The sequence below is a fragment of the Tauraco erythrolophus genome, chromosome 5 (genome assembly GCF_009769465.1).
Source record: "Tauraco erythrolophus isolate bTauEry1 chromosome 5, bTauEry1.pri, whole genome shotgun sequence".
NCBI lineage: Eukaryota > Metazoa > Chordata > Aves > Musophagiformes > Musophagidae > Tauraco > Tauraco erythrolophus.
Genome location: NC_141469.1, coordinates 39,589,845 through 39,602,088, shown reverse-complemented (window position 1 = coordinate 39,602,088; position 12,244 = coordinate 39,589,845). Strand labels below are relative to the sequence as shown.

The 12,244-nt window shown below is 34.0% G+C and overlaps 1 protein-coding gene across 8 annotated transcripts in view; it reads right to left on the bottom strand.

Moving 5' to 3' along the window:
* SLIT2 (slit guidance ligand 2) overlaps positions 1-12,244 on the bottom strand; it is a 277,792-nt gene that overhangs the window by 18,878 nt on the left and 246,670 nt on the right. For all 8 annotated transcript variants that reach the window (XM_086612336.1, XM_086612332.1, XM_086612337.1 and 5 more), the window contains 4 exons: positions 4,410-4,503; positions 2,336-2,473; positions 2,003-2,243; positions 1,539-1,669 (listed from right to left, as the gene is read on the bottom strand). In XM_086612336.1, coding sequence (XP_086468462.1) covers positions 1,539-1,669; positions 2,003-2,243; positions 2,336-2,473; positions 4,410-4,503 — 604 coding nt within the window. The remainder of the gene's footprint in view (positions 1-1,538; positions 1,670-2,002; positions 2,244-2,335; positions 2,474-4,409; positions 4,504-12,244) is intronic.

The window sequence follows — 12,244 nt, the reverse complement described above, 5'->3', positions numbered from 1 at the left end:
GAGAAGGAAATATATGTTTTGAAAGGGAAGAAGTATTCTTGATAGATTAAACAAATAGGAACAAAAATAACTTGAAATTATGTATGATCCTGATTCCTATTGTTTCTTTTTTCTCAGACAGCTGTACCTATTTATCAAAATAAAAATCAACAAAAGTAATTAAAAATCCTGAAAAAACAATCTAAACTTCTTCTTTAGCACTATCCCAAATAGAAAAGATAAATAATCTTATTCTGAATTGTAGTCATTGAGAAAAGTGAATGTTTCATGCAATTTTAAATTTGTGTTAAATAATTCAATCTCCTGTAAAATCAAATCCTATTTTTAATATACAAAAATTTATATAATTAGAATACATACACTATTTCCACGTTAAACCATTTCCTAGAATTGTAAAAAGACTTATGAAATACATATTGTATCAGAAAATAAAAGCAGCCTTAAGATGCTTATTGTAAAAGGCAATGTTTTTACTAAATAGCTTTATATTGTATTTTATAGGAACTTTTTTTTTCTGTGGAATGCTTTTAGTAATCTACTAAAACCACAGTTCCCTTGGTGTTACTACCTAACAAAGTTTAGCATTGTTTCCCTGCTATATAAACTTAAGCTTTTGATTTTATGTTGCCATTTGAGTGTAATCATTTCTAGAAATCATTTATTTTCAATGAAATGTCCCTAATAGAATGCAAAACAATGTCAGCTGCTATAAACTCCAGCAAGTAAATATATACTAGATATAATTTTACAGCATAAAAGGTGTAAATACAGCAAACAGAAGATTCAAGTAAAACTCATTTAAGACTTCCTCTTTACTTCTGAATGTATTTGTAGCAACAATAGGGCAATCAAGGCCAAGCAGTGATGCCTGTTGTCTTCTTGCTCATTCTTGCAATGTCTGTCTGCAGATTCTTAAGAAGTTACATAAAACCTCCCCAGAAATTCAGGCAGTAATTTTTCAGAGAATGAGAGAAATTTGACTTAAAAAAGACCTGAAAAATTATGCTCAAGAAGCAGATGTGGATTCTGTCTCTTAATGACTTTGGAAGCAAAACCTATTTCCTTTTCAAGGGTAATGCCTTTTTTCAGAATCAAATTTTTAGCTTTCTCTTCTCTTGCCAGGGAAAAGTCCCACATTATATGACTGTCTAACACAGAAGAGAAGAGAAACAAAACTTCCATGTCATTTCTGCTTATGCAGTATAGTTCTGCACTTTACCCTGCACACTAGGAAATTATTTGGCAGTAACATCATGGAAAAAACTCCACTTCCACATGTGAGCTTTACACAAATGTATAAATATTCTGCTGAAAGCTAACTCCTACTCAGTTTTAATGGATCAAATAATATCTTTCTGACATATCTGCATTAGAGTTATTTTCCAAGCCAAATCATGTCTTCTGGCAATAGGTTTTAAATGTCTGAAAATACATTCATTTGCATATATTTTGTTTAACCATCTATTCAAAAATGTGACTTTTATAAGGAATTCATACATGTTTTGTTTCAGTTAGATATTTGTTTCATCAGGGTTCACCTGTAAATAGCAGAAGCTGGATAAGATCCTGTGTCATAACTGACCCTCACTCTACCTCGGTACAGCTCTACCGCTATATGATCCTTATCGCCTTTGTAGAGCAGGATCCCACTGTCTTCATCTGTGGCAATCTAGTTAAAAGAAAGAAACAGAAAGAACTAAAAATAAATATTAAATCAAAATACTGTATTAAGTGAACCTCTGCATTTACTGCAGTAGTGTATTACTTCATTATAAAATTCTTTCTTGATGGACAAACTGACAAAATTCTTTCTCTTCCTATCAATAAGCCCATCTACTTCAATATGAACATAGAGTTATTCCAGTGACTCTTCTAGATTTTTAGCTCAAACTGTGAAAGGCTCTTTAAGTGAGCCAATGAGAACTTTGGCTGATTTTCCGCACCACGAAAAAGTCATTTACACTCCTTTCCAGATCAGAAACTGAAACACAAGCAATCTTACCTGTAGAGTGATATTGGTTTGGGGGCGTATCTTAGCTGAAGGGATTTGTAGATAGGATTCTTTGTTGACAAAATTTATACTGATCAGCTTTTCGCATTTCTCACCCTGGTAGCCTGATAAACACTGACAGATTGGTTCACTCTCTTTTATGATACACTGGGCTCCATTTTGACATTCATAATTATCACAAGGGCTGGTACGAGGTAGAACCATTGGTGGTGAAAACTCACAAAACAAGCCACTAAATACAAACAGAAAAATTTAGTAGTTTCAAAAAAAAAGCAACCTTGACATAAGACATACATGTTTGTACTGTCTTCAGATCTTTCTCACCTGTATCCTTCTGGGCAAATACATGTATATCCGTTAACTGCATCAGTACACTGTGCTCCATTTTTACATTTGTTGTCCTGGCAGTCATCAAAGTCAATATCGCAATGCTCACCTACATATCCAGGTGTGCAGTCACATCTGTGAAACACGAAAGCAAGTGGGATAGCACAGTGCCTTTTAACAATTGAGTGTGCTTATGACAAAGTTAAGGAACTACAGAAATGTTTAAAACCCAAGAAAAAAAAAATGCATTACTGTGAATTTGTGTGTAAAGACTGTGTAGCTTAACCATGTTATTACATGGGGAATCTAAATATGTAATGAATACAGGTTTGCTAGTTACACATGCTTACTCATCTGCCATTATACTGAAGAATTGTGGTTTGAATCTAGAGAGCCCTCATGAATCATTTTGAGACTTCTTGGAATTTCTGAGTAATGCAGAATGTTATAGGATGTTGTAAGTGGCTGCAAACACTAAAAATAATCAATGTGCTAAGTTTCTGAAACAGACAAATAATCCAAGCCTTGTATACCGATGAGTATTTTCTTTGTCAACTGAACAGCTATGAATGGACCAATATTCTGTTAATACAGTTTAGAGGTTATGCATAATTTTTTTCGCCTTGAAGTTCCACCAGCCTGATTTACTATAAATGGCTCCATGGTTGGTGAACTAACAGAAGTCTCAAAACACCACCTCTGCCCTCTCTGAGATTCCACTGCACTAGAAACAGCATATCCTCAAGACAGCATGTAATTTTTTGTTTGTTTGTTTGTTTTTGTGTTTTTTTTGTTTGTTTGTTTGGTTGTTTTTTTTCCGTCATGCAACTCTCATTGTTAATGCTAGTGGCATTTTTTCAGGGAATGCTCATATATTAGACTGAGTAACGCCCAGAACTCTGTGAAAAATGAATGGAAACGATTATGAATTCGTGCATCCATGATTTTACTTATCTTTTAAAAAATTAAGATGTATGTAATTGATTTCATTAGATCTTGTGATTCCCTTCTTGGTGGTGTTTCTTTTAGTATCTAAAATTTGCTTTAAAGTGCCAAGAGTGATTTTAAATAGCTGTGGAACTTTAAATTAAGTAAGTCAATCAAATGTCTCAATTTTTGTCAACATCATATATGAATAAGTGAAAAAAGAATATAAAGCACACTATTAGAAAGCTGACATGAGATACATGCTTGAAGTTACTGCATGTGCTATTTTCTGATTTAAAATCACAGAAAGTAACATGACAGATTAATGAATTAGGCAGTAAAGTATAAGATGCCAAACTAAGTTCACTGAAGTAGCATGAAGAAAATAAACATAGCACATAACTTAAATCCAACAAGTTTTCTATTTTCCAGTTGAAAATTATCAACTTCATTTCATGTTGATTTGAATATTTAATACATTTGAGTATTTTTTGCCATATTTTAATTAAAATATCACTTCATAAGTAGTAGGTATGATAATAAATAATTTGATTTTAGTACAAGATCATACGGTGCATAAAACAGGTGCTTATGACAGCAATTGAAAGCTGCAAGTTCCCTGTATTTATTAACCTAAAGCCTATTAAGAACAGTTTAAATTGTGCCTACTAATTAATTATGATAAGGATATGGTGTAATTAAAGATTAGTTTTCCTGGGCATGGACTTCTTTAGTTTATACCTTCCGGTGTGCCTTCCTAATAATCTCTTTCACAATTACTTTTCAGAAAGCAGTATAATTATTCCACTTCGATTAAATGCAATTATTTTCCTAATGTCCAAGCTACTAAAAGGGTTTTGTATAGACTGTCACATAGACTAACTGCTTTACTCTGCATTCCTATTTAAAATGTGACTGGAATTAAAATTCTTAAGGATCAGTACAATTTAATAAAACGTATTTAAGATAATAATGTAGATCTACATGATAATGGTCTATTCTGCCATAATGCTTAACAATAACTGAAATTAGTAGTTAGAAAATATAACTTGCTTCCACTAAAACTAAAGGAAAAGAAGCTAAGCAGGATAAAAAATAATAGAAATTTAGACTCAGTTAGACTGTGACAATATTTTAGACTTACTTGTATCCTTTGGGTGTCAAGATACACTTTGAATCATGCTGGCAAGGATTCAGGTTTTGAGCACAGAAATCTAGTTTTTCCTCACAGAGCTCACCTAAAATATAATATATGCTGTCAATTCATTGAAAATATCACAGTGACCTGAAAATAGCTGCTTGTATTTTAAAAGTAACTGCTACAACTTATACTGTTAAACTGAAAAATGCATACTTTAAAGATATAATAATAAATACTACCTTTATAATAAATATTAATACATAAATAATGACATTAAATACAAATCTGTCTGATAACTCCTTTCTAAAAAAAAGTAGTTCAATGTTAATCATCTATCCATGGATATAAAAGATAATTTTGTGAAAAATTTTTTTTCATTTACAATATTTATCTAGCTATGCTATATAGCAAAATACTAGTGATTGAATCTCTTCTTACTAGGACAAATGAGCAATCAATATGATTCTCTCATTTATTTCCAAGCACACTACACACAGAAATACCCAGATTTGCACTATAAGTAATCTATTACCTGAAAAAGAGTATCCATGTATTAATATCACTGCATGTCAATACAATTAAAATTATCCCAAATGAAAACTTGCTTTCTACTTTTTCTTAAATATGAATATCCAATTTTTGCATTTGTTAATGTACCCTGGTTATCTATAATCTGTTCTGTGAAAAGAAAAGAGAAGGAAAAAAAAAAATCTATGTCAAATGTCTACCCTTCCCTGCTGCTAGAAGCCTAACAGTGGCTCTAATTTCCAACATGGGCTGTATAATCTATAAAATACTTTAATATAATTAAAACATGATTTCATTTGCCACTTTATGACAAGTAAACACTTACAGGTGTGTTTAACCGACAAACAATGTCTTGTTCCTTGACTAACTAATCAGAAGATACCAAGAATAGTGCACTTGCAAAGTTTATCACTGCTTTGTAAGATGGATATACCTATTCCAGCATCCATATGAATATATGTATAGTCAACAGATATAAATCCTGTGCCTGCTGCATTTAGCAACTCACAGGTCCATCAGGCCCTAAAACTATGGAAGGAGTAGGGTTGCCCCTTGTCATTTTTCAAGTAAAAAAAGATGAATGAGTAACAAAAAGTAGAAGTGTACACCAAAATGAAGAAGAAAAGAGCAGAAGATAGCAGTGGATGAGCAGATATTTTCATTGCCCAAGCTGATCTTTCCTTCAAAGAGGCACAATATTTGGTATCCCTCAGTTTTACTTATCTGAGTGTGGTAGTGGCCTGCAGTGTAGTCAGCTGAAGAATCAGCATGTGCTGGAGGGCAGCCTGAGATTTAAATAGCATATAATGGCTTCACCTCTTTCCTGTAACTGTTAACACAGTCCTGAGGATAAGGACAGCACCACCATGAATACAATATGAGGAAAAAAGGACAGACTATTTAGGGACACAATTCAGGTAGAATCAGGAATGGGTAGACTGGAAAAAGGCAGAAAGGTATAGGACAAAACCACTGGAATGGAGATTTCGGAGAGAGTATATATGAATGAAGATATCTTCCAGAATACATATGCATGTGTGCTTATGTGTCTCAGCTCATCAGCTACTACTGTCACTAAGAAATAAGGTTTCTGACATTTTACACTGCTCCTTGCCAAGTGCCTAGCACCACACAGAAGCTACCTTCTTGCTTACATGGGCTTCTCTGGAACCATAGGAGTACACATCATAAGAAGGTGAAAGCAATAGTAGATGGTTAAAGGCCTATTTGTCTTTTTTTTTTTTTTTTTTTAAACAGGTTCAACAGATCCTCCAGAGAAATTTGTCCTTTCCACAGCAAGTATGTTTACATAGTGGTGTTTAAAACTACATATCGTGAATATGAATACTGACTACCCAGGATTTGAGACATTACTTCTGGGACTTAACTCTTAGGGTATGTAGAACTTATTTCAAATTATGGACAAATAAACAAAACCTTAAACGAGTTTAGGAACAGTCTACATTAAAGCAAGGATAGAGAAAAAGGCAAAACTAAACCAGAGCCAAACATGCTTATGCTGGATAAAACACTGAAACATGTATGCTAAGTGTGGTAAGACATGGGACATCTACATCTTCAAAAATGAGAGAAGGCAGAACCAGCTAGACAAGTACTTTGCTGCCATCCAAAAGATCCAGACTGGTTCTAGACAAAGATTTAAAAAAATAAATAAAAAAAAAATTGATAGCGCATTACCAGTTTGCAAATAGTGCATTTTCCCTACAAAACCAAAAACCAAATAAAGCTTTGAGTTAACACAAGAAAATGGCCTTCAAGCACAGGTTACTTAACTGTCCTCAGGAAAACTGTCAGTAACAATGTGACTTAGTCAATGTATGTGGGAAACTGAATGAAGATCAAATGTAGGCACTGAAGATAACTAATACAAAAGATTTTAATTCTATCCTCAAAGCCTCGTCACATTCTCAATGGACTTACTAGTCTGGAAACGCACAATTGTTATGACTAGGTCAGTGCACAAAGAATCCTGAAATACCAGGGATTCTTTGCATCCTACGATATATCAAACAAAAACCAGATCCCTTTCTCTTTTCAAAGGGTTTTGTTCAAACAAATGCATACATAAGAGGAAGTAATTCTTCACATAGCATTTAGTCAATTTGCAGAACTTGTAATAGCTGAAATCCGTTTAAAGGCCAGCAACCTTTAAGAGTGAGATATAAATATGGGAACACAAAATTCAGATTTTCAGGAACATGAAGCAGAATGAGCAAAAATCATTTTTTTAAATCTAGTTTACACACATTCCTATGGCTTTGAAATGCATATATGTGTCTACATATATGTGTATATATGCATATATACACACACCCCTATACAAATACCTTATTATGGCATATATTCTGTATTAAATTACATGCAGAAGTGCAAAATATACAACACTTCAATTACAAATAATAGAAATATGGCTGTTCAGTACTTAGAAGACTTGGATAAAACCCCCTCTAAACATTTCTAAGATTATTAATTCTAACAGCATATCAGAGACTTTCTGAAAGTAACATATTTTCAAGCAGGGCTGGAGGTTTTCTCTCTCTAGTTAGATTCACAGTGAAAGTTCGGTGGAAAACCTCCGAAAACACCTAGAAAAAGGTCAATTAGGGCTGGTACAATAGGAGCAAGTAATCTCACCATTGCTGTCAACTTTACTGAACTGGCATTGATTTCGCTACAGTATAGTAACTGGGCCATGGATTAGATTATTGGCACAGACCTCTAAAATTTCTTGTATGGCAAACGGCTTTATTGAGTAATGTCTAAGTCTGTCCATTTTTAAAAAATTTTTATTCTCCTCTGTTCAGGAAATTATAAAATACTCTATTTACATGCAGCGTACTAGGTAAGTACCCTGCATTTTAGTATCATAGGTTGATGACCCTAATATCTTCTGAATTACATTGAAAGCAACATTGGCCCATGAAAAGCTCAGGGGCACTTGAAAAGTCTTAATTCCCAAGTCATAGCTGTGAATCCTGCATCGAGACTGAGGGTCAAACTGGAAGTTTAAGTTTGAAACAGGCTTTCAGTTTTGAAAAATGTCCACTTCAATTCATAAGATCAATGTTACACTCTACCAGGCCTACTGCAGCCAAACGGCTTGCAAACATAGAATCATAGAATCATTAAGGTTGGAAAGGACCTCTAAGATCAAGTCCAACCGTCAAACCAATACCACCGTGCCATACTAAACCATGGCCTGAAGTGCTACATCTACATGTTTTTTTAAGATTTCCAGGCATGCTGACTCCACCACTTTCCTAGGCAACCTTCTCCAGTGTTTCACCACTCTTTCAGTAAAGAAATTTTTCCTAATATCTAATCTAAACCTCCCCTGGCACAACTTGAAGCCATTTCCTCTCATCCTAATGCTAGCTACCTGGGAGAAGAGACCAACACCGACCTCACTATAACCTCCTTTCAGGTAGTTGTAGAGAGCCATAAGGTCTCCCCTCAGCCTCCTTTTCTCCAGGCTGAACAATCCCAGTTCCCTCAGCCGCTCCTCATAAGACTTGTTCTCTAGACCCTTCACCAGCTTCATTGCCCTTCTTTGGACAGCTCCAGCACCTCAATGTCCTTCTTGTAGTGAGGGGCCCAAAACTGAACACAGTATTCGAGGTGCAGCCTCACCAGTGCTGAGTACAGGGGCACGATCACTCAGCATCATCAGGTGTTTTTGAGATTATGGTCAGACTTTGATCTGAGTACACTGAGAAAAGTGCACAGACTGAAAAAGAAGATAAACAATTCAAAAACACACTTGTCTTTAAAAGACAGGACTTTCTGTTCCATGACAAAATAAAAGGAAGGAAAGTTTTCCCTTGCATTGGCAAATCGTTTGTGCTGTGAAATAAGTCAGAATCGTATCACTGGAGAGAGCTTTCAGTTAAACATATTAGCAGCTAGCCTAGGGAAGGAAACAGGAATCAAGGAAAGGACATCGTAAACATGGCAGTCCATGCAGTGAAATAATAATGTAAAAAAATCTATGAACAAAAAAGGTGGTTTCACATAAAGTCCAAACTTCCATTGTAATCAGAGTTAAATTCATGACAGACTTGCACATAAGATCAGTAAAAACAAAAATTCAAGATGAAATTCAAAATATGTACATCAGATACTGAAATTCTGAACAAAAAATAAATATCAGAAAACCAAACCAAAATAACTCAAGTGCAAGGTCTTTATTTATACTGTTAATAGATTTATATTCTGAATGGAGTGTTCCCATAACCAAAATAGAACTGTTTGTGGAAAAGTTAATAGAAAAGGTAAGAAAAAATACGTGACATGGAATCTGAACCACTGAAGAATAGTTTCCTGGTAAAGCAACATCTCTTTCAGCATACTGAATAATCAACGCATTATTCAGAATTTAACTGAGACAAGGTGAAGGTGAGAAGGTAATTTTGTTGAAACAAAAAGATAGTGATGAAAGTGAAACACTCATTGAAGGAAAGATGAGATTTACCAAGTTTAGCTCCTTGGCTTTGCTGGAAGGAAATGTTAGAGAGTTCCCTGATTTGGGAAGCATAACACAATGTTTTAAAAACCATACTTCAAAATAACAGAAAAAGATTGTGAAAGGAATGTCTCAATTCAAGGAAGCTTGACACCAACGTTTGTGTACATTCTTTTATTTATCTAATAATATTGTAACTGAGGCTTCTGCAAGAGCCTGGATAAGTAATTATGTTTTTGAAAGATGGGAACATTTCTGTATGTAGGAAAATAAGCAACAGACTAGTTTGTTTAAAAATAAGCAGTGGATAAAGTGTCAAAAATCTTGTGAAAAGTTTCCAAAGTTTGATTAGAACCAGCAATAATTCTTTTCATAAAGCATCTTGCTTAATTAATCTAGGGAGTCTGGATACTGGTATGGAGTAGCACTGCAACCAACGGAACTCTGCATGGTTAGCACAGTCCAAATGAACACAACCCTCCAAGGCCAAGACTGGAATATTTACTGAGATTTTGCAGTGAGATATAGAGGATGATGCAGACTTAAACAGCCAGACAACACTACTAAATACTGATGATGAATTGTGGTAATCCTTGATTAACTAACCAAAGTTAAAAGTTTGCTAGATTCACAGTTTGGTTTGTGTTTCCTCTGTGTATGTTAATTCACTCTTATGACTTGATGAGATTATAAATCACAGAAAAACTTAACTCTGGATTTTCCAATATATAAAGACACGTAGTACAACAAATAACGAGGAACGATGCAATGAGGTGAAAAAGGATTTACATCATTGCCACTTTGAATAATTGGGCAAAAAATTCTAAATACAGTTGAATAAAGCAATGTCAGCCACTACATTTCTGAATGAAGAGGAGAGCTCTAACACAAATAGACATGGGCTTTCGAATATAATAGCAGATTACTAATTACAGGCAAGCTTACTGAAGAAACAAGCTTAAAATTGTTTATTAGCAAAGCTGACTGTGATATTAGAATAAAAACTAGAGACAGAATGCAAAAGAAATAAGGTCAGTTTTAATTATCAAAATCAGTTTTTTTCTAGAAGACTTACTTGCTTTTCCAAAACTAAAATAACAAATACATATTACAGACTTACTGGTAATTGCTAGAATAGCATGATTTTATATGTACATATATGCCCATTCCAACTTCTGAGCTTGGTTGTGATATATTGTGAGTCAACTTCTGCAGTATTTGTATTTTATCAATTAGGTATTATTATCTGAGTCTTTGACTGGAGGTCTCTGTTTAATTACTTCTAACTCAAATAGTCAATAGAGCACAGCAGTTGTTGGAAAACGTCAGTGACATTTAACAAACTATATACAGAAAAGTGCTGCATTTTTATGAAGTTTTGAGTTTGATGAACAGTAGACAACAAATTATTTAAAGTCTTGAGCTCATTATTCAGAAAAGACAACTAAAAATATCTACTATATGAGGGACAATGTTGCTTAAAATTAAAAAAGTTCACAGTCACAGTGGGATGCAATTTATAACCACAAATCTGAACATTTTTTTGGAATTTAATTTAAAAGTCAAATTCTAGATCAGATTCATTGCTGGACTATTCCTGCCTTTCACCATTACTTAACTCGGTTCATCCACGCACCATGCTCGTGGATCTCAGTGTAAGATGGAGCTTATTTTGTTTAACATTTCTGGTTGTTTTACATATAGTGTCTGGCAACAACAAAGAAATAGCAACTTCAAGGCAGGTAAGCTTTAAGACAACTAAGGAAAACAAAAGGAAGGATCATAGACCAGAATCAGTAAAGGCAGGGACCAAACTAGTAGCAGGTAGCTCAGCTGGTCAAGGATGGCATGTATATTCCCCCTTTATGAAAATGCAGTAAAATGACTTTAATACTCAAGCTTTTAATATCGTCATTTGAAGTATATAAAGCTAGATGAAACAGAAAATTTTACAATGAGTGATGAAAAGCAAGAGTAGAAAACGGGTATCTCTTTATTCTAAGAAGCTGTAACATTTATGTGTAGTTCTTAACAAGAATGAGAATTATGATCCTGATTTAATGAAACAAACTTTTTATCAAGTTTGATATGACATGATTTGCATTTGATTACCTGCATGCTTAAATTTTAGGCAGGTACTTATTTGATTACTAAGTGAATTGAAAGCAGTAACTCAACTCCTTTCTTGTAGTAGCAAGGTGGCCATGTAATGAAATTTTGAAACATAAAGATATATATCTGTATCTAGAACTGTATCACCTAAACTGCGATGATTACTTAAAAGTATCTCTTTTTTCCTACTACTGTCACAATTCAAAGATGTCTGTCATGATAAAACTGATTAATCCTTTATGCAACTTACAGAGCATTAAGAACTTTCATGTTCAGCTGGGCAAGCTAATACAAGTATGTATTACATACACATCTGCTTAATTTTGGTGCTGAACTTAGTTCACGTCCCCTGGGTGTTTGATAATTTGTGAGAAATTTGTTCCTGATATAATCAGTAATTCTAATATGTTAGAGTTCACACTTGTGTATTACATTTACAGTGACTACAGTTCTGTTCAGGATTCATTGCCTTTCTACCTTTAATCACATTTAGAGACATTTAAACTATCAGCAAGACAAATTATACACAGGTAACAGCTGTTTGAACTTGAAAGAGAGACTTGAGTCTCTTCGTAGTAGCATCTTCCCTTTATAGTCCATTTGAAAAGCTATTTTTCATGAACATAGAAGTTAAGTTTTTCTTTTAATTTCTGGAAGTAAATCGTAAAATTCTGTAATTTACACTACTGGAAATCAGTGACAAAGCAAAATTTTA